This window comes from Rhamphochromis longiceps, linkage group LG4 (genome assembly GCF_057381845.1).
Source record: "Rhamphochromis longiceps isolate RC_006_pf linkage group LG4, R_longiceps_female_GT1.1, whole genome shotgun sequence".
Classification (NCBI taxonomy): domain Eukaryota; kingdom Metazoa; phylum Chordata; class Actinopteri; order Cichliformes; family Cichlidae; genus Rhamphochromis; species Rhamphochromis longiceps.
This window is the reverse complement of record NC_140560.1, coordinates 29,618,634-29,642,324: the sequence shown is the minus strand read 5'-3', so window position 1 is coordinate 29,642,324 and position 23,691 is coordinate 29,618,634. Positions and strand designations below refer to the sequence as shown.

The 23,691-nt window shown below is 41.5% G+C and overlaps 1 protein-coding gene across 1 annotated transcript; it reads left to right on the top strand.

Annotated features, from left to right (window-relative positions):
* The first annotated feature begins 1,766 nt into the window (after nucleotides 1–1,766).
* Nucleotides 1,767–9,373, top strand: lfng (LFNG O-fucosylpeptide 3-beta-N-acetylglucosaminyltransferase). The gene is made up of 8 exons (XM_085404394.1): nucleotides 1,767–2,319; nucleotides 6,126–6,174; nucleotides 6,395–6,497; nucleotides 6,576–6,729; nucleotides 6,824–6,909; nucleotides 7,310–7,475; nucleotides 7,564–7,649; nucleotides 7,735–9,373. Exons 1-8 carry the CDS (start codon nucleotides 1,909–1,911, stop codon nucleotides 7,799–7,801), a joined length of 1,122 nt encoding a protein of 373 aa, XP_085260520.1. The 5' UTR covers nucleotides 1,767–1,908; the 3' UTR covers nucleotides 7,802–9,373.
* Nucleotides 9,374–23,691: the final 14,318 nt, after the last annotated feature.

Here is a 23,691-nt window from a genome sequence, read left to right as displayed (position 1 = left end):
AAAGACTGATTTCATTTCTTGAACTGCAACTGCTGCAAAGACTTAGAGAGTCAAACAGGAACACAGACTTCAGACTTGGACAAGTGTGACTGTTGATCTTTTCCTGATGCCCCTGATACGCCTAGTCTTTGGGACACTGTTAGTTTGCTGGTATTACAATCATTATGGTCTGTGCAGTTTTTCATCCTAATTTGGATACTGTTGATCATCTTAGGAGAACACTGTGATAATAATAAACCCATGTGCAACGCGTTACTGTAATCCGATTACTTTTTTCAAGTAACGAGTAAAGTAAGGGATTACTATTGCACACTGCGTTACTAAAAACGTGATTTTTTTGCGAGAATGTCTCATGACAATGACGTAAGCGAGTGCCACGTTCGTGACAACAGCTGTGTGCAGATCAACAATGGATAATATATAGAGTGCGGGAGAGAGTATGAGCGTGCAGCATTTAAAGTGTGGAAGTACTGACCTTACTTTGAGTTTGATTCCATAAAAAGTGACAAAAACATTAGTGTCCCTTGCGCGTGGGAAGAAAACTTATTTTTACAGCGAAAAAACCCCTAAACTTCCAAGCAAGCACCACGCTACCACGTAATGGGAAATTCATGGAGAAACTCGCGGATTCTTCAATTGACCGCTGCGGCTCACCTGCACCTGGGCAAACCTCCGCCTACCCCACTCCTGCTTTACAGGTGAAAATAGAGCAACAGGACCGCTAGTCTTTGATTTTATTTATTTTCTGCCGTGTTTTACTTGCATCTATTTGAAAGACTGAGTGTAAACACAAAAAAATATTTTATTTTATGTGCTGGAATGTGTAGAAAATAGGTTTAAATGTTAAACTAATTTCTTACAGTCAGTGAATGTTGCATATAATTACATTTTTGCTTGATGCATAAAGTTAAAAGATTAAAACTAATAAAACAAGTTTTAAAAAGAGACTTTTCCATTTGATTACATTTTGTATGATGGATTATGTAGAAAAAGTAGAATTGGGCTGAAAGATCTATCGCTTTATCACCTATTCAGGTTGTAAATCGTGTTTTTAAAAAGTAACAAAGTAACTAACTAATTAATTACTTTTGAAAATAAGTAATCAGTAAAGTAACGGAATTACCTTTTTGGGGAAATAATCAGTAATTAGTTACTGATTACTTGATAACTTGACCAACACTGCCCATGTGATTGACCAGACTGCCTAAACCTGACGGTTGCTGCGGGTTATTGAGACTCCACCAGCTGAATGTTGGTCTAAATGAATCTCTTTTGGTCAGCATCCCAGCACTCCATTGCCAGAGCCAAAATCTGAATAACAAGTGTTCAGGAATGGCCAACTGTTTAGTGGCCTCTCAAGGTCAATGGAGAACAATGGAGGCTGTTTGTCTGGTGAACACCCGGTTCACACTCGGGCGAATTCAAATAGCTTCACTTTGAAAAAGAAAGAAATTTAAAGAGGGGAAAAATAAGCGTGATTTCAGTGTGGTGAACAGAATCCTTTTATTAGCTGATGAGTCACAGCATTGTGGGGATGATGCACTTTTTCTCCAGGCGCAGTCTCTGAAACACACCTTTCTTCGTGACCAGCTGCAATTTTTGTTTTACTTGGGTCAAACGTTCACTTTCATGATCTGTGAAAGGACAAGCTGCACTCACGCACGCACGCCCCGTTGCTGCATCACAGGCTGAACGCTGGCTTCACGGACCTCCCACGAGGCGTGGCCAAGTGTCGAAGCTTATATATGTTCCTCGTGAACGTTCTCTCCTGTGTTATACAGCTATGCGGCGCTACTGAATTGGTGTTTGTCCTTTTGAGTTTCATTGAGGAAAAAAAATACCATATGGACTTTGCATTGGGAGTTCGTTTAGGCGCTTTATAGGTTTTAGTCGTATTTAGGTTTAATCATGTTGAAAAATAATGGAAAGAAGACCGCAATCTCAGTAGCCTGCACAGCATGTCTCTGCCTGCTGCTGCTGCTCCTGGTTGCTGTGCAGCATCACCGGGTGCAGGTGAGCGAGGTGACGAGCGAACGGGACATCGGTACGCGCTCTCTGCTCCAAGATGCCACGCCGGGGGAAGGGGAGAGCGCACCGCCCGAGAGCGCACGGGATAAGAAAGGATTCTCGGCTTACTTCACCAAACTGACCCGGGGACGGAGGGAGGTGGAGAAGCCCGCACGCTCGTTCGCGGACCCCCCTCCAGCTGAGAACATCAGCGCGGATGACATCTTCATCGCAGTGAAGACCACCAAGAAGTTCCACCAGTCCCGGCTGAGTCTGCTTCTGGAGACATGGATCTCCAGAAACGTGCAACAGGTAAATGGGAAAAATGTAGCATGGAACATTCAGCTCGTTATCAAAACACTGCGCGTGCACAATCCGAAAATTAAAGATTTCAGTGATTTACTTTGTAGATTATGTCATTGTTATTAAGCCCGCACTGCATAGTTGTAACAATAATCCAGTGTACGCATGCAGGTGATGATGATGTTTCATCGCTGTTCACGGTGCTTTATTGTTCCCCTTGTCACTAGATGACATACTGAAACGGCCACACTGTTCACCATGCTGAATTCCCTCTGCTCTGTCACTTTTTATTTTCCCCTGAGTGATGTCCCTGAGAACGGAGGGAGCAGTTTCAGAACTCCCTCTTCTCCCCTTTTCTCAACCCCCCTCTCTCCCCTCTCTCTATTATCCCCCCTCTTTTGAGGTGTCCCTGTGAATGTCCCCGGTGCGATGGATGCTTCACAGCCACCGACTCCAACGCTGTCCCCCTTCCAGGGCTAACAAAGCTTCTTTCTGAAGGGGGAAGAAAAGCTTTCCCAGCCCCTTGTCTCCCCTCTCTCCATGGGAACGTGGGAGCTGAGTCTGGGTCAAGCTTAGTGGAGGGATGGGAACGTGGGGGCTTCGTTTAGGGGATGCCTGGGACAAAAGGGTGCATCTATAGGCTTGCTTATGCTGGGAATGAGCACGCTGAGTATGAAAATGTCCTTGAAAACCAAGCTCCTTTAGAGGGTGCACAAAGACAAGGCTGAGGAAACGGTAGCTAGTCAAAGTGATTTTATCCTACACCTCACATGCGCTTTTGCAGAAGTCGTTGTAATTTGTTTCGGCTACAGTCACATAAAGGCTTTCTTTTTATTCCAAGAAGCAATAAAGTTGAAGGGGATCTGTTTGATGCCAGGGTTTCAAATAATAATAGACTGTCACAATCACTGTGTGAAAAGGAGTAATGATTAGATGGAGTAGATCAAACCATGATCTGCAACAGCTGCTTACATGCGAACAGCTTCTGCTAATTGTTTGCAATTACTGCAGTGGATGATGTTAGTTAACCCATTTAAAACAGAATTATCAGCAGGGCTGAGAGGCAGGCAGCTGGTAGGTGGCTGCATGGACAAAAAGGACAGACTGAGCACCACAATGCATGAAGGAGTTCCTGGAGAAGGGGTGCCAGGTGGTCAGGGGAGACAGCACAATGGAAGGCCTTAATGCCAGCCATATGATGTTCATGAGTTCCCACCATGTACATATGGTCATCCTCTGTGATCAGATTTGATTCTCACGCTCAGCTGATGGACATCTGTGGAGTTTGCATCAATGTTGGAGTATCAGACACAAGGGACAAAAAGTATTATTTCTGTATAAGCAAGTATGTTTCTGCAGGCTTTTACACTTGCTTGCTTCTCACATCTGCTCAGTATGTGATCTGGTGGTGTTTCTGTGAGAACAGGGAAGGTAGATTATCTCTGTGATAGGTTTGTTGACACAATAGTGCTTGTGGCCTTCTTGAGCGCATACATAGCATAAATAACACTTTTGTAAATCCAGCTTGTTTGGGTCTTTATGCACATTGTTAATAAATGCTTTTGGAAAAAAAACATTCAGTAGCTGGGACTTTACGTTTAAAGTTTAATTCCTAACCATCCTCTTTACTTTCTCTCTTTCCAGAGTTCATTTGGAAATCTGGCACATATGAGCGTTTTTTTTTTCCTCCAGTGTGCAAAATTATTTCAAGTGTCTGGACAGCTGGCACTGACATCTTCACGGTGGTGTGCCATGCATTCCTCTCTTAAGAGTCTGATAATTAGCCAGCCGTCCAACAATGAGATCTTTTAGCATTTAGGAAAAAAAAAACCCCACTTGGAGCTGCAGTTCAGTTATTCAAATGGCTTCAGTGTAAAGAAATAAAATACAAGCGGTCAGAAAGTGGGTGGATGTCATTAAGGAGGAAATCCTGCTGTTAATCTGCAACTTCTGATTTGGAAATCAACAAATGCATGTGTTTTATGCCATCAACTTATCTTTTACTGCATCCCTGATGAAACAATTCTAATCCTGTGTGATGTCTGCCAAATTATTAGTCTGCACAAAAAGTGCTGAAATGCTTTGAAAAGCTGGGACAAAAAGGGGAAGGAATCGGGGTGGAGGTGGATGATGGAAAAGAAGGGAGCCCAGTGCCCTTCCTTCCTGTGGAGCTGGAGGCAGCCAGCCAGGCACCACGTTCAGCTCAGACAGGGCCGTGCCAGACCTTCCTGTGATCAGGAGCGCAGCACCGCTCTTCTCCTCACCTCTTGCCCTCTCGCCTCTTATCTCTGCTCCACACAGGACCATCTCTTTTCTCTCTCGTGCATTCTTTTTGTTTGAATTAGTATTCCATGAAAGTAGCTCTTTTAAGTTTTCAGTGAAGGAACAATGACTAAGGAAAAAACTTCACTGGGAGATTTCTCTTTAGTTAACTCCTGCAGCTGTATGCAAATGCTGGCAAGCGTTTACCCAGTGGAGACTTTACCCAGCATGAAAACTCACAGCATTGTTCTATTCAAGAGGCTCTGGCTGTGTGTGGGGGGGAGATGACGGGGTGAAAAGGAGGTGATTGGCCACACACGGTTTTTGATTTACTAATCAGCAGTGAGAATCCCACCACCGCTCCTCCATCCACCCTCCTCCTCTTTCTGTCAGTAGCCAGGCAGCTCTGGCAGCTGCCTCAGTGATTAGGCTGTCTATTGAACGAGCTTTAAAGCAAACAGCGCCAGCCTCTGATCCCTTCACCAGCGAAACCACCACTGTTCCCTAAACAAATACAGGCTCATGGCTTTAGCGTTGAGCAACATCTGCTCAGAATTTGTTCCACAAACTGCTTGAGCAGCCTCGCTTTGTGTTGGGGGGAAAAACAAAAACTAAACTGGAGCAACCGATGTTTCATTTAATTCAAGTAAAGTCAGCGGCCTGCTTATAGATGCACATCACAGATTGCAGTTGCTCAGCAGCAGGGCGATGGTGGTGAACGTGCAGGCATTAGAGCTCTATCTGTTAGTGAGGGTTAAGGGAGCATGACCTGGCATGTAGAGACACGTGGCGTAGATAGGATAGCGTGGTGTTCGGCAGGTGCTGCCTCACCTGAGGTGAAGAGTAAACAGACTACTGGCGGTTACAAAGCCTGGGGCCGGCCGCCTTTTCATCACCGCTATTCAGCAGCTCGCACCTGCTCTGTGTGAGTTGTCATAAAGAGAAGTCTAATCTCTTCCCGCTTCTTTTAAGTGTGTTCCTGTAAGGTGCCCTTTGTTCTTTACTCCTTTTATGACTAATTGCTACATTTAACAAGTGCCTGCAGTCTGGTGGTTTTAATTCTTCTAACGTTTTTGAATCTGTCAGTCACACAGATGCGAAGACAAAGAGACAGACATTTTTTTCCATGCTGCTGTTTTTATCAGCATTAATCATTTTGAAGCTCGGCAGCAGGTCCAGCAGAGCGACGAGGCTCAGCCACGGGATGTGATACATGAACGGGGTGTGTGTGTGGGAGGCGGACAGTCTGCCTCCTCCTTTGTTGTTTGTCTGGGATGCTTCGGGGCGGCTGCATAGTTGCCATGGTGAGAGTAAAATGCAGGACAAAAGGCCTTTATTAGAGCAGGAGGCTGTTTAACTCAATGCGTTTTCCACTGCATAAAAGCAATGCTGATTGATGCTAATCACACCAGCTGGATGTGACGGAGAGAGACTTTGAACACACTGTTGAATAAGACCGTGTGGCCACTTCACATGATCAGCCAGAGTAGCTATACTTTTGTGGTTCTGAAGGCCATGTCTCCTTATCTGTGACTTCCCTTGTTTGTTTACAGACGTACATCTTCACAGATGGAGAAGATGATGAGCTGAAGAAGAAAATTGGTAAGTTTTATGAGGGAGCTTTCAAGTTGCCAACAAAGATCATTTTGTTTGAGAAAGGCACCATCAATGAGAAACCGAATCCCATTTTAAATGCCATAAAAATTTTGCTCTGAGCTTTTTGCCTCTGTGAAAGATGACTTTGAAATACACAGATGCTTCTTTGATGATGCCATGCCTTATGTTTTAAGCCATAACTCTGTCTCTTTCATGACCGCCACAGGGAGTCATGCAATTAACACCAACTGCTCTGCGGCACACAGCCGACAAGCTCTGTCTTGCAAGATGGCGGTGGAATATGACAAGTTCATCGAGTCGGGGAAAAAGTAAGCATCGCTTTAGAAAACGCTCACTTGTGCATTAGCCGAGAATGGCTTTGATCTAATAACTATTCTGTTTTGCAGGTGGTTCTGTCACGTAGATGATGACAATTACGTGAATGTTCGGGCCCTGGTGAAGCACCTGTCCCAGTACCCCCACACCCAGGACATGTACCTCGGCAAACCCAGTCTGGACCGGCCAATAGAGGCCACAGAGAGGCTGGGCGACAATAAGATGGTATGCTGAAGATTGTTGTTGATATCGCAGTATATATTTTAATGGTGACTCGCCAGATGGTAGCATTAATAACCTTTTCGTTCTCCTTTTATAGAAACCAGTGAATTTCTGGTTTGCAACAGGAGGAGCAGGTTTCTGTGTGAGTCGGGGTCTGGCGCTGAAGATGAGCCCATGGGCCAGGTAAGATATTTGTAATTATGCTGCACTAAGATTGCATTTGCCTTGTAGTGAACACATAAACTACAAAAACCCCCAAACGTCCTCAATAGTCGATCCAATGGATTACTACATTTGGAATAGTAAATTTCTAAGCTAAAGCCCAATAAAAATAAAGGCAAGAAGTAGTGCCCCAAATCCCCACCCACATCACAATGCCAACCTTGGGCGTGTCTTTACTTGGATCTGTAACCAGCTTGCAACACCCAGAGACTCTAGAACTGCCATTATAAGAAAGTAGGTGCAAGGCTTTAGGTGTTTCAGAGGCATGTTACAATTTCAAAGTGACTTCCTGTCAGTAGAAAGGATTCGTACAGTAGAGCAGAGTACACTGGCACTGACCAGGTGACTTCTTATTTTTTAGTGGCGGTCACTTCATGAACACAGCCGAGAAGATCCGTCTTCCGGACGACTGCACCATCGGCTACATCATCGAGTCGGTTCTGGGGGTCCCCCTGACCCGCAGCAACCTGTTCCACTCCCACCTGGAAAACCTGCAACAGGTGTCCAGATCTGAGATTCACAAGCAGGTGAGAGGCTTATAGGACATTCTGCATCCTCGAGAAAAGGGCAAATCCGAGTGAATGTGGTGTTCACGTTTTTGCTCTTTTTTTTCAGATCACTCTAAGTTATGGGATGTTTGAAAACAAGAGCAATATCATCAATTTGAAAGGAGCGTTTCCAGTAGAGGAGGATCCATCAAGGTGAGGGGCTGTTTTACTTAATTATAAGACGTATTAATTTAAGCACATTTTCAACATAGACCTAAGTCTTTTTCTTGTCTTCCAGGTTCAAGTCTGTGCACTGTCTCCTGTACCCAGACACCCCGTGGTGTCCTCCCCAGGTTCCCTATTAGGGCGACCGCTCCTTTCTCATCCTCGTCTCCGTCTTGCCTCGGTATCTGAAAGGCTCGTGGAGACCAGTGTTTGGTATTAGACCATGTGGCTGCTGTATTCTTGCTGCAGTGGTGCATGGTTTTTAATAGTTTTACTGGGCTGCTGTGCGGCCCGCCTCGGGACTCTTCCTTCCTCTCTGGAGCCAGAGCCTCATCCCGTATTATGGGGTACGGTCGGAGGACTTCAGCTCTGCAGGAAGTAGCTTTCATCGTTAAGCTTTGCAGGCAATCAGTTGAGCTTTGTGATGTACATGTTGCTTGTAAATGTATCTGCTATTCTCATAGAATGTATTGTCTTATATTTGAGCCTTTTGCCAGCTTTACATTAACACTTTTTTTTTTGCTTTTTAAAATGCAGAGCCCTTCAAGTCTATGTTTGTAGGCTTTGGGCTTTTTTCTCATTTAATTGGCTTTTTTGGGTATTTCTTTTGTATCAGATGACTCCGGACATTTGCTCTAATATGAAGATGTTGTTGTGCTTTTAAGTTAACAGTGTTATATTCCCCATAACCTGAGCTGGCAGTTGGCAGATTTTCAAATGCATCCTTTGGCGATCCAATCTGATGTGTATCAGGACAAAGCACTTTTCCCTTCCTCATAGTTTTGTTTTTATTTCACGAACTTACCTAGTTTACGTCCTCTAATGATATACTTCAGATTTGTCCCAAACTAACAAAAAAAAACAAAAATAACCCCTCAAAATCTCAACATTTGCTCCTTTTGATGTATTTAATAACACTCCTTGCATTAGTTACAATCAAGGAAAAGTAATGAGTGGTAGAGATTTTGCTTTGGGGTTATAGTCACCTTTGCTTTGCTTTGACAAGTCTTTTTTTTTTCTTTTTTTTTTAATATTGCACAGCTGTGTTTCAAATGGGCTGATGTTTGCTCCTCACCTCTGAAAGGTACAACAGAGAAGAATTACTGTCTTTTTAGTTTGGATGATTCCCATTCGAAGAAGAAAAGCAAGAGCAGTTTGAATCAGTAGCACAGAAAAGGAGAACCAGATGGGTAAACTGAGCCGCAGTCTATAATAGTTTGCACAAAAGACTGTTGAGCCTCTGTGTTGTTGTCAATATGAATGTTCCTTATTTACACATAACATCAGCTGGTTACTGTTGAGGCCTGCGAGGTGAAAGCGACATCAGCGTTTCCTCATGGAGGTGTCTGTGTTCCCTCTGTGTCATTTCTCACCCATATTGGGTTACGCTATACATCTTGATTACAGTATTGTGTACTGTGCCTTTGTTTAAATTAGTAGGGATTGTCTATGCTTAGAATGTAATTTCCCCCTTTGTGGTTTACATACACTTAATGACCTGTATTTTTTTTTTTTTTTTTTTTTGTGGGACTGCTTTAAACTGTGCTAAATGACTGTGGTGTTTTATTCTCCAGTATCTGGAGGGTTTGACCAGTTCATTCCCAATAACTGGCTCCTCAGGGATTATGAGCTGATCCTGGTATTAACTACCATGGGACCCACAGTGGGACCTAAAACTCTGAATAAAAATGTATAACCACTGAGAAACTTTCCATTTTTTGGTAATGTTTTTATTTGACTGTCTTGCAAGCTTAAGATGTTACACTTAATGCTCACATTAATCCTATTTGTAGTACTTGGTCCTTTATGGACACTTGAACTTAAATCACACATTAAATCTTGTAACAAAACTGTCACTCGTGAACTCTGGACGACACTGGGAGATTCAAGGTTTTTTTTCCACACTTGTCCTTTCTCGGGAGTAACAGACCACAAAAGACAGCCTGTTTCAGATGACATATCAGTACAGGAAATAGTTTGATTTAGGTGTGGAAGCGGCCTTAGTAGAATCTGCAAGACACAGGATGATGATGATTTTCACGTTGCTGCATTTAGATATCAGACTTTGTACAAACAGCCTGGCAGGTTAAAGACCTGTGACTATGCTAAAGACTGGTCTATATGAGTATTTCAGTTTTACTTTATAGCTGAGGCTTATTTTTAATTCCTCTGTGTGGATTTGATAGCTGTAGTACACATGACTTTACAATGAAAGAAAATGACCCTTTCAGCATGAATTGTAGTGGTTGTGCTCATGATACACATCCCCTCTACATTCAGAGATGGCTTTTCATAATCCAATATTCAACAGATATTACTATGATGAAAGAAGCAGCCGGAGGCCCGGGTGTTCTCAGCCCTCCCTGCACTTATCCGTGCTGTTATAGGGTAAGAGGAAGGGTACTTCTTAGACTGGCTGCCATACATAAAGACAACCATTGGCATCTACAAACAATTTAGATCCCCCAACTAACCTAAAACCACATGTTCTTAGACTGTGGGAAGACGCCAGAGTACCAAGTGAGAATCTACACAGGCATGAGGAGAATGTGCAAACTAGACACAGGAGCGTCCCGCGCACTAAACGAAACACAAATAACAGCTAAAATAAAACAAAACTAACACTAAACTCTATAAATCCAAGAATAACCAATGCGCAGTCATTCCAGTTATCACAGGAATGATAATGAACATCAAAACAGGAATCAGAGCCTAACCATCATCAAATCTAAGAGAACAACAAGACCAAACAGAAACCACGTAATTAAAGCACTCATAGAATGATTTTCTATTCCATTTGAACACTCACACAAACCTCATTCACACACTCTGATGGATTCATCATGGGCAACTTAGGGTTCAGTGTTTTGCCCAAGGATACTTTGATATGCAGACTAGAAGTGTCAGATATTAAACCGCTGACCTTTTAACAAGCCACTCCACCTTCTGTGCTACAGCCACCCTGGTTAATATTAAAAAAAAGAGTCCAAAGAAATTTAAAACCGCACACACAACAAATTCTTGATTGTTGTGTCAGTTTAAATGTTTATTTATCAGTGGAGGTGGCTGTTAGATTCACTGTTAGATTGACAGGTAGACCAGAAGAGTTGTCATTTAAGGGAAATGATATGTTTTTGTGTGCTGCTATAACAAGATGTGATAGATTAAATGTACAGGAGTGGACTTTTTCATGCTGGGCTCAAAATAAAAAATTACTGGTGGGTCACACTTTCCGCCCTATATTTAATAATGTTTTTATGTATCAACAATATCAGCTTTGTCTGTAATGGACTCTTTTTACACTGAAGTGTTGCTATTTTTATCTAGTTTTTATTTTCCACCACTTGTTATGACGGACGGCAATTCAGTGTCTTCCCACAAGGGATTTAACATGTCAAAGGAACAAAAAGCCCCCCAAATTACTACTAACACGGGAACTTTTTAAAGAAGGCAGAAATCTGCCACACTTTATTTTCTGCACTGTGAAGAATGAAATATTAATTAAAACAACTTTTCTTTTTTCTTTTTTTTATCCTAAAATAAATAGTTTACTTGAAACGAAGCACATCCCGGCTGAACTCTGGGAGACACTGAACTGAAGATCCATCACCAAAGCCTTGCATGGGAGACAAATCACTCACAGCAAACATCCTCACCACAAACCATAATCACAGCTTTGTCTTCCATGGATGTATAGTGGGAAAAGCTTGAGTCTTTCATGTGTCTAAAGCTCATGTTCAAACACAGCAAGAGCCCTCTGCAACCTAAATTTCCCCGCTTCTCTTCTGTTTTAACTCACAAAACATTTCCAATTAATCTGCACACGGGTTTCACACATATAACTAAAGTGAGCAATAGAGGCACTTTGATTCGTGGACATTTATTCTGCTTCTTCGTCTTGCTAAGAGGAAGAGAAAGATCTGTTCCCTGGCACTGCACCCATGGGAAAAAGACAATGTGGCTTAAGTGCAAAACTCTTGTATTATTAAACTGTGAATGTGCAAACAGTAATTGGATCAGCAGCAGTTTGATCTTTTACTGCAAGAGGGAAAGGTTTTTATATAAACAACAAATCATTAGAATCTCGGTCTAATCTGTCTTTAATCTTTTTAACCTTGGAGGAAAACTCAGAGTCGGTTGCAGTTTTACAGAGTTTTCCCAGTTGTAAATCATTAAAAGTACAAGTCAGTAAAAAAAGAAGTTTGGATGCTTTTACAAATTTGCCAAGAGAGGATTGGAAAACACCAATTCCTGGAGGTTACGTGTAATTCAGATCTCTGAGCAACTCTGAAACAATTATCACTGTTACATATCGTTAGCTTCATAGCATAAGTGCCTAAGTCATTTTTTGGTCAAATTGAGATTTTTGCCTAACTTTACTCCCCTACCACTGCTGCATCATCCTGTCCGTCTGCCTATGTCATTGGCCAAAAATGACTTAGGCAATTATGCTATCAAGCTAACGATATTTTTCTTTTGGTGGTTTTCCAATATTTGCCTTCCTTGCTATTCTAATTATATCCGTTACCAGCTAGCAAATGCAGGATAACACAGCCAGGCTGAGGCTTTAAGTGTATGCTATTAGCATTTCAATTTCCACCCAGAGCTTAGGCCAAGTCTTCACCCTCACACAGGGAGACTGATTGAACAGAGCTTTGTTAAAGAAGAGCGCGTGTTGGACACAAAATGTAGCAGCAATCAGACTCTTAGAAACTCTTTCTTTCATTCTTTCTCCCTGTCCTATCCCCCAGTCATGTCTGTCCCGTTTGTAGCAACTGAAAATAAAATAAATTCATAATTATAATAAAGGTCAATCAAATGGACCAATATGGCAAGGCCATGATGATCCACTTGGTAAAATAAATCCGCTTGGCATCTTTCTTGGCCTTAAGACAACAATTCTGATGGCTAAAGATCCAAACGGGACACAAAAAAAAGAAAAAAAAGAAAAAAAAAAGAAAAAAGAAACTGCAATATTTAACAGCTATAAATACTTTTGTTTTTGCAAAACATGAAAAGAGTGTGCTTACTACCTGAGTAATTAGTCCAGTAAAAACTGAATCAGGTACTTTGCATGTCACTGAAAGGCTCGTAGGAAATGTTGATGGAAAGTTTAGAATGACTGGTTGAAAGAGGTGGAATGATTTCAAGTGTTTTGCATATGTATGATGCGGTGACAGGTGAACGATTTCACCTGTCACCGCAAACAGGCACCTCAGGCGGAGCACCTGCCCGTCGGTGAACCGTGGTGAAATGTTACCCGGGGGCTGTTTCTCTGGGTTTGTTCACTAATAAAGAATCCAGTATCCAAAATGTCTGTTGCGTTCTGTTGACAAAACATAAAAAAGCCAACATGACTTGTGTTTGTCTCAGTTTGAGTCATGGTTTAGGAGAAATGCAGCTTCTCTGCCCACCCACATGTTTTCACCGAGGGGGAGAAACTGAATATAAAAACACGGAGAGTCTTGTCTGTCACCCATGTAATGACCCAACAGACTGAGAGCAGTTTTAAGTGTTTTATGACTACTGGGAAAGCTTTTCACTCAGTTCAAAATGATAAAGAACTAGTCCACCTGGTATTTAGATGGCCATCCACAGTGTTTACCCTACCCTACCAGGTATGGAGCCAGGGTCAGAACCTCAGTATGAAGTGAAATGCTAAATGTCAAACACTCAACCGCAAAGAGCCTAAACAATTAAAGTAATGCAAAATCATCACAGGAGAAAAAATAAACAGACATTAAATTACTGACAACCCACAAAAAGTCACACAAAACACACAGATCAACACAAAGAGGCAAAACCCCAACCGCAACGACACACATTGGAACCACACAATGATCGAAACTGTGACCATGAAGACTTTCAAAACAACCACAGAGACAATAACAACAGCGACAAAGCAAGAATCGAGACAAGCTGATGCAAAACAACCAGAAAGACTTAAAAAGAAGCCGCAAAGAGAAATATAACAAAATTCAAAATGACTTAAGAGACACAAAATATCTAAAATAGGAATAAAAGAAATGTAAAGTTAGCTAAAGCCTGGGGATCTTTCTACTCTTTGTCATTGTGCGACAGCATTGATAGTTTATTTAATTAAGGTTTGTTTAATACACATTAGTATTTAGATTCGGTTTTTGATGAAGAGATGTCAGTATATTTCAGATCTAAAAGTGTCACAGGTCTGGAATGACGGAAACACTTGAATTAGCCTGTTAACAGTCTGTTTAAAACACAAACACCCCCGTGTGTTTTTTTACACCTCCTATCAGCGTTTTGAGAGGAAAATGTGAAATTTCACAACTCTGCAAAGGTGCTCCCCTCCTCGTGTTTCACTCATTAACAACACTGTAACTGTCAGTAGAATGGAAAACCCCTTGTGTGTGTGTATGGAAAAGGGGTGCTGGGAGTAGATCTGGTGAGGTATGGATGCTTGCCACAGAGGGACATTCCTCAGAGTGTAGAGGATTACAGCGACGCAGGCCACTCGCACATTGTCTTCGTGACTCTCCTCTGCTATATCAGTCAGTCTCCAATTAACAGCCTGCATTGTCTGCAGGATTAGGAGCGGCGGGACAGGGCCCGCGGAGAGATCTCACAACAACTGGCACAGAACTTAATCCTGCTCTGCATGTGCTCTATAGGCCATCCTAAATTGGGAGTTTACCATAATCCAGGTATCACATATCCTGGCAATGGAACGACTTGAACTTACTAAGCAGCACTCGAGTGGAGGGCTTGAGGAATGTTGAGGAAAACCAGCTTGTAGAGAAATCTTATCTCAGCTCTCATGTTTAAAAAAGTCACATAATCGTCCTGATTGATTTCCAACAGAAATCTTGTTTAATTTAAGCATTGACATTTTTACAAAATTGTAATTATATTTCTTTATTTTAGTTGGAATTTTGTCATCAGTATCTGGGCTTTATACTCTACTGTACTCTGCCATCTTCTTCTTTAATTTGTTTCCTTTAGAGGTCACCATAGTGCCTCTGTTTTATTCTCTTCAGTCACACCAACTCTCTGCATGTGCTTCTTCTCTACATCCATAAACCTCCTCTGTGGTGCTCTTACTCAGCAGCTAAATCTTCAGCATCCTTTGTCTACTGTGTCCACTCTCCCTCCTCCATGTCTAATCCACTCAACCTGAAGTGTCCCTCTGACATCCTCTTTCCTAATCCTGTCCACACCCCTACTTCCATCATGGTCGAACCGTTTGGATGCTTCTAGCCTTTCGTTCTCTTCCACCTGGTCTTCTGTACGTATAATTTATACATCTACATTCCCGGTCTTCATCATATCAGCCAGCTCTCTCCTATACAAGTCACAGTCCAAACTCCGTCCAACAATAGAACCGTTTCCAATGGGAGCCTGCTGATCAGCACCAACACCAGTGCTGGTTGTTGTTAGCTCAGGCATCAACCGATCCAGTATGGAACGCTCATTTCTTCATATTTGATTTGGCTAAGATCTGATACAACCCTCCTCCCCATTATTCTGGGCTTGGGACCAGCACTAGGAGTACACTGGCTTGTGGCCCCCTGGTTGTTTGCGCAGGATTTAGTTTCTGATCCTTTATTGAAGCAGCTAAAGTGTTTGACATGCAGTAATCAATACAGTTAGATTATACTGCATGAGACATGTAAATAGTTTATAAAAGTTAGACAGACAAGTAAAACAGTCATAATGAACAATTAAAATGAGTATATTCTCCGTGTTACTGTGCTGCTCGTGGGAGAAAAAGGTCACATTTTTCAACATGATGATTTTTAAAGTACTAAAAGTGTTAGAAAGACTGACTTTAATAAGATTAAAAATACAAAATGACGAGGTTAAAACCCATCACTTTGTATATGCCTCGGGTAACACATAGCAACGAGAATATGACAGCTCCCCCAAACAAGAAAACTGCATCAGTGTAATGATGTTTTGGAAATGTTCAACAGAGCATAGATGGTTTGTAAGTGCCATGCTCATTTTCTCATTCGGCTGCACAGCTGATCAGGAGTTATCAGCTTTACAAACATGGATAAGATGATGACATCTAAAAAGATACTGGATTTACATACTACTCAAATTCCCAAAATGTTGGAATTTTTAGAAAAATGGAAACAAAAACAGAATGTGAGGATTTGCGTATACCATATTTTATTATCATATCAAGAAAAACACAAGCTTGTTTGAATTTGATTTACCACTGTTTAGCATCCTCTCTCTCTTTTTCTTTTTTTAAGCAACAGTTCATAAACATCAGGAACATTAAATATGTATATACCTTTTAGCACTGACTTTCCAGATGTCCAAGCTTTCAATTCCACAGGCACTAACACACCCCATCCAATCAGAATTGCAGGCTTTTGAACCGAGTCCCGTTAACAAGCATGGTGGTCTCGCTCCTTTTTAGCCCGGAGGATGCGGTGTCCATGTTTTCCAAAATGAATCTGAAACTTTCATTCGTCTGACCGCAGAAAAGTTTCCCACCTTGTCTCATTCTGTTTTAAATGAGCTTTGGCCCAGAGAAGACTGCAGCGTTTCTGTACCATGTTCACACATAGCTTGTTCTTTAGCTTAAACATGCATTTGTTGATGGCACGGTAAGCTTTCTGGAAGTGTTCCTAAACCTATGCAATGATTTCCATGTTATGTTATGACCTGTTGTCAGTTTACTCTAAAATGTTCCTCCTCCTGTTTCTTTTTTAGTACCACTCATTGTCTTTAAATTTACATTTCACACAGTGACCCAACGTGTATATACATGGCTTAAAAGACTGATTTCAGTAACTCAGCATTAAAATAACATGGCTAACATTACATTTCTGCATGGTGATTTAATCCATCCATCTACACATTCATTGTCTCAACCATTTGTCCAGTTCAGGGCCGCAGGGAGGCTGGAGCCTATCCCAGCTGTCAGAGGGCGAAAGGCAGAGTAAGCCCTGGACAGGTCTCGAGTCTATCACGGGCGAGCTGGGTTTTTAATTATTTGGTACTGCTATGTAAATTTATTGTTTGAAGGTCATTTGCATGAAAGGTTAAAGAGGTTTTGCATAAATGCAAATGAGGGTGCAAACGCTGGTGTATGACCTCAGGCACTGATAACTCATCTCCACATAACAATGCAACACTCTGGTAACCAACTGTTAAGGATATTTTTGGTTTGATATGCACCAGACTTTTATGTGGAGGACAGCTGGTGGAACACTCTCACCAAGCAACCAAAGGTTTTACATTATGCTCATAATATTTGACCAAAGCCACTAAAAGACCTTTTAGATGTGTCTGAATGCAAAAACTGTGACTCTCTCCTCATTTAGACGGTGTTTTTGAATGTTTCTCGTAACCTTGGTAATAAGAAAACTTTAATGTCCTGGCTGCTAGATGAGATCATGTGGTTAAATGTCTTATGTGGGCTTTTTCTTTGGAGTTGGTGGTGAACCACTGGATCATGACAAATTCTTCACACAGAAGAACAGGAAGGAAACTTTGAGAAAGTCGTGAAGCATCTCAGTGAGCAGGGCTCAGAAAAAAGGGGGGGAAAAAGCAAGGACATGGATAAATGGCCTGCTCCATAAATCTTTCTTCGGCTACGTGCTCCCACTGACTGCTTGGGGTGATGTGCACAAAGGAGGAGGTGAGGTGTGAATGATGTGAGTGCTGACTCTCAGGACGCAGCAGCCTCCCTCGGAGCTTTGCCACAAAAGGGACAAGCCAGACGCCCGGTTTCCTCCACTCCCGCTGAGCAACAAAGCAGTGACAGGACACGGCGGTGCTCACGTGTAGAGTTTGCCTCAACTATACTGTGATGACAAGATGAGAAATGGCAAAGCGTGAGAACCATTCATAATTACATGGAACTTTTCCATTTTATGCCACTAACAGCTGTAGTTTAAATACAAAAGCTATGATAATCTTAGGATGTACAACACATTTTAAAATAACACCAGTGGGTCATCATCTTTTAGGTTTGTGACCACAAAGGCAGCATAATTGACGCCATCTAATTGTAAAATAAAAGTGATTTCACTAAAATCACAGTCAATAGAAAAGTGTGTGGAACTTTAGTCTTTCATTAATCATCTCTCAAACCTTCTGAAAAGATTCTACTATTTTATTTTAATTAGCCTGCATATCAACAATGATGATCATTAACCCCGTTGTGTGTATTTTTCAAATATTCAAATATACCAACAACATTTTTCAACTTTCTACTCCGATGAGTGTCTTTCATCACAAAAAGTCAGCTTCCTTGAGATTCATTCCTTGAGTCAATCACAGAAAACAACCCACAAAAGTGACATGACTGTATTGCTGTGACAAACGTGAGGAGGCCTTTATTTTACTGAACTTAGTAAGCAGTTGCTCCTCATTTAGTTAGTCAGCACACATATTTTTTTATTCTTGCTTCACTCTCACTGCTCTTATTGCATTACTTTGAATAAAAGCAGCTGTTCTGAGTTCAAAACCTTGACTTGAAACTTGACTTGTAGCTTCTAATTAAACAACGAGACTTCTGGAATCACGGCGTTTGGAGAAACGAGAACAAAGTGGAGATGTTTGTCCATAATGCACAGCACCACATTTACAGAACACCAAACACAGCACAAACAAATCATACTGTCAGACAATAAGATGTAGCAGTGATGATTGCAGCCACGGGAGCGGGGCACCTGAGTCGATCGTGAACTTTTTGGTATACCAACGTATTCAAGGTAAGCTTGGCTCAAACGGGCTCATGCAACAGGACAATGATCCCAAGCACAACAGCAAATGTATAACAGAGTGTAGCAATGGCCAGACCTCAATGTACCACAATGCTAGCAGGGTCTTAAGAAATCTGTGCAAAAATTAATGCCTGCAAGCCTCAATGAACTTAAGAAACTTTGTAACATTGCATTTCTAAAAGTTTATATCTTAATGCATAAAACCTTTGAATTGAAAGAGGGTGGACCTTCTTTTTTATGGTGTATGTAAGAGAGTGAATGGCGGTCAACATTTAAAGCCGACAGACGGAGCCCAACTTGACCCTGATAGAGGTATTTTGTGTGTAACTATCATCAACTTCACTTGCCAAATGGAAACTTGATGCTTCCAGAAAGTCAAGAAAAAATAAATTCAAATAAAGTTCTGTTTGGGTTTTTTTGGGGTTTTTTTTGCTAAAATTGCTTATCCTCTTATTTTTTTTTTCAATGCCTGCTGTTTGATATAAGAGCTGAATTAGGATGCGCCAGAAAGATTTCAGAGGGGCAATATCAGCCCTGAGGTTTAGGCTGATTACACTGGTGCACTTTTAAATGGAGGTCTTAATTGCCTTGTGAGGTTCAACTCTTGTGTGTCTCCTGGCCGTCAGTCATGCAGCTGCTTGGCACTGAGAAGGCAGAGAAGAAGGAAAGCCATGGTCCGACCATCTGGAAGAGAGCCCAAGCAGACTCAGGAAGTGTCTGTCTGAGGGTTTTGGGGGGGCGGGGTCAGAGGGTGCAGTCTCACCCTCCCCAACTGCTCCCTCCTCCTTCCCCTTCTCCATTCAGCTCGTCACCTCAAAGCATTAGTAATGCATTCCTCCAGTCCAGCAACAAGCAGTGTAATTCAATTTCCTCGACAGTGAGGCTGTGTGAAATTTCAATTGCGTCTCTGTGTTAGACGGGCTGTGAAAACCTCCCTGCCTCCATCGTGCTTTGTTTGTTTACTGCTCAGCCCGCACAAAAAACAGCAGGAGCCCGGGAGATGATGTAATCTTGGCATTTATCATTCGGGGAAAAAGTGAATCTGAATATTACAACTGTTTTTCAGTAGGCTAAACTAAGAAGAGACATTTTTGATAGACAAATGTGACACATAGTTAAAGAATTAAAATAAAGTAGCTAGTTTTAAGATAAAAAAGGGGTATTTTTAAAATACAAAAGTCTGTTTGTCTGTTCTTGAATGATCAGTTGCAGTATCAAACGGGGTAACAGCAGCTGGTTGGCGGTATGAAGGAAGTTGACAAAACCAGACTAGTGGCCCGGTGCTGACACTGACCTCTCGCCTGCTGTCTGCCCAGAGATGTCACAAACACAAGGCTGCCTATTCTCCTCAGCTCACATTGAACTACAACCACACTGTCGTATGTTACTGCATAGCGACAGAAATAAACCTGAGACAAAAAAAAAAAAAAATCAGACTCTTCTGCAAAAGGAAGGCAACAATGACCCCAAAACCTTCAAATTTTCTCCTCTACATTTCATTCAAAATGTTGGCACATGTAATTTTTACACATTAGCTGGACATGCCGCCCCCGTTTTAGCTGAAGAAACAGATGCTTTTATGCTTGAATTATGCTTTGAGGGAAATCTACACCGTAACTTATGAGGCAACTGGAAACCCCTCTCAGCCTTTTTTTTAAATGGTAATACAAATTTTTCCTGCCAATTCCTTTTAATATAATTTTTGTAAATTCCTCGGAGGAGGCAAACCTGCTCATATGTTTTCTCTACAGTAACTGAAATAACTCTGGAAATTAAAATTTATAATGCAAACCAGAAAGATGTGAATTACCATCATCTTCTTGTTGATTCTGGGATCTTCAGCTTGACCTCTTGTCTTTTTATCAGTGCTACTATCTCCCAACTGTACTTCATAGGATGCCTCACTACTATCTAGTAAACCTTCCCTTTCAGACTTACAGTGAGCTTTTAGAATAAAGATGAGGCACGTGAAAAGTATGCAACGAAACACAAACATTGGCCCAATGCTCACTTTCTACCCAATGATGACAGACCTCCATGTAATATAAGAGATGAGATTCCTGTGCTGAGATTCCAACTGAAGGTTTATCTGCACGGGCAGCAAACAAATCACTACAAATTGGTAGCTGGAAACCACAAAGGTACCAAGAACAAATCCCAGAATGACTGGATTTGCCTGCAGCTAAAGTGGAGTAGAGAAAATGCAGAAGAGAAGCTGAGTTGGAGAGCCGATGTAAGAAACAGCAGGATGAAATCGACTCTGCGATCAGCTCTTCAAAAATCTTGAAGAGAAAATTGCAAAACGCAGAGAACAGGAAGAGAAAGTCCGCTGTGAGATCACAGAGCTCAGAGTCAAACTCTGCACTATTGAGACCCTTAGTGAAAAAAATTATTTGAAGGCACAAAACTTAAAACAAGAACTGGAAAAAAATTTTCTACCTGGAAATTGCAGAGAAGTAAAACCAGGACAACACAAACATCAAAAACAAACTCCAGCAAACAGAAGAAGAGAAGATTGTACTGCGGCAGCCTTTGAGTCCAACATTTCCAAACCAGATCATTCTCAGACCCAAAATGAGACACTCCAGGAGAATCTGCAAGAAAAAGAAGAAAATGAGGCCAGCGTTACCCCCCAATCCAGAGGCAGATGCCCCTCCCTGGACCTGGTTTTGCTGGAGGTTTCCTTTTCAAAGGGAGTTTTTCCTCACCACTGTCACCAAGTGCTTCCTCGTAAGGTATTGTTGGGGGTTTCCCCCCTTTAATTCAGTTCAGTCCAGCTCATTTGTATGTAAATACTGTTGAATTGAACTGAATTGATGATTTTTAGGAGACAGAGTTAGTCAGTGAGTGAATCAGACTGTTATAACACATTACCCATAAAAATGACATTACCAAAATATCTAAAGTGCAAAGATTTATCTTTTATCTTGTTTGTCTCAAAAGTAATTAAAATGTCAAATTACAACAACTCAGCAGCAGAAATAAACATGTTTACAGCCTTGTTAAAAAAACCTTTGTTCTGGATGATTTCCACTCTATTTGTGCCGTTTATGCTTTTTCGAAGTGTTTCCAATAGTATCTACCATGTAATATGCCTTGCTCAAAGGTTCATGGAACTATTACCAGTTTTGATAATTGGCTTGGTAAATTTAAATTCTATAGCTTTATCTATACTACATGTGGTACATGCAGGAGACAGTTAGCATCAGGTCAGTATCCAGTCACTGCTATGAAGACTTTCTTTTTGGCATCCACAGATGCAACAGCTCATAACAAAATGGTGCAAACAGAGGTGAATCCATGTTTGCATGAGTTTTACTTTGCCTGCCAAAGATTTCTTTGAGTAGGACACTTCCTCTTCAATGCTGACTTCAGTCGATTTGAAGACTTGAAGTTTGAGGAGCACATTTTAAAATGAATTTCTGGAGTTTGAGCTCTCACAAATGTCCCCTCAGGGTCCAAAAAGCTCTTAAACCAGCTGATTTATCAGCACATTTTAAAGAGCGTGAAACATTTTAAACATTTTCAGTTATTTGGAGTCATTTTTGCATCAGTGACTGCAAAGGATTCCCGCCATTTTAGCTGCTAAATGCTGCACGAAGTTCACCAACAGCGTACTGTAATTTTAGAGCTCTGTCTCTGAAAACAGCAGCATGTGGGGGCTGAAAATGAAAGTATCGCCTTGACATTTTCTGAGAAACTTAGCTGTTTAAAATAGTCAAGCTCATATCCTGTTTTGTTTGTGCTGTATGTTTACATTAAATGTAGTGACATCGGAGAGCACTTGATGCTTAAAGAGAATTACCAAAAAAACAAAACAAAAACATAAACAGACCAAAGTGAACATAAAACATAATTTCTAAACAGCATCAATTTAGATGTATGCTCTCACCAGCCACTCTATTAGGTACGCTTTGCTTGTACAGAGTTGGACTCCTTCCTTCAAAACTAACTTCATTCATCACAGTATAGACTCAGCAAGGTGCTGGAAACATTCCTCGAACACTTTAGGCCATATTGACGTGATGACATCACACAGTCGCTGTGGATTGGTTGGCTCCACATCCATAATTTCAAACCTCTATTCCACCATATTCTAAAGGTGCTCTATTGGATCAGGATCTGGTGACTGTTAGTCCATCAAACTTGTCATTTTCAAGAAATCCATTTGCAATGACTTGAACTTTGTAAGTATGTAAAACTTTACTTTTATAGTGCTTTTCACAGACATAATTCTTGAACAGTGTTTTGTGACTTAAAACATCCCCCCCCAAAAAAAACAAACAAACAAATAAAACAAACCCACCCACACACACACATTAAAACATAACATAACAAAGTAGCAGGAGACTCTGCAGAGTCAGCTAAATGGAGCTGGAGTGGTCAGCTTTTCCATAGCCTTAGTGGCACAGACCGAAAGGCTCTGTCCTTCCTAGTCTTTAGTCTTGTACAAGGGACGGCCAAGAGACTTTGAGCTTGAGGTATGGCGTGATATCCTACTGGAAGATGGGTGCACTGTCGTGATGCAGGCATAGTCACGACCAGCAACAATACTCAGGTTAAGCAGTTCTCAACTGATGTTAAGGAGCCCAAAGTACACAAAGAAGTATCACCCAAATCATTACACCACCACCAGCCTGAACTGTTGATACAAGGCTGGATGGATCCATACTTTGTTGTTTACTCCAATTTCTGACCCTGCCATCCAAATGTCACAGAAGAAATAAAAGACTCATCAGACCAGCAATATTTTCCAGTCTTTTATTGTTCAAGTTTGGTGAGCTTGTGCAAATTGTAGGCTCAGTTTCCTACCTGGTGTGATCCTCTGCTGCTGTAATCTTCTGCTTCAAGGTTACATATGTTGAGTGTTCAGAGAGTGCATAACTCAGTTGCACTCTCAACCTTAGTTGTAATAAGTTACTGTTGCCTCCTATCAGCTTCAAGTAGTCTGACTTTTCTTCTCTGATCTCTGGCATCAAGAAGGAATTTGGTGAACTGCTGTTCACTGGATATTTTCTCAGTTTCAAACTATTCTCTCTAAACGTTAGAGATGGTCGTGTGAGAAAATCTTGTATGTTAATCTATAAGATTATCAGACCATGCAACAGTCTGTTAAGTCACCGTTCTTCCCCATTCTGAAGCTTGGTTTGTACTTCAGCAGATCGTCTTGACCGTATCTGCGTGCCTAAATGCATTGAGTCGCTGCCATGTAACTGGCTGATTAAATATTTGAGCAGTTGAACAGTTGTCTATAAGAACTACAGTGAAGTTTTGCTGCTACCTACTGGATGTCAGGAGGGATTTTC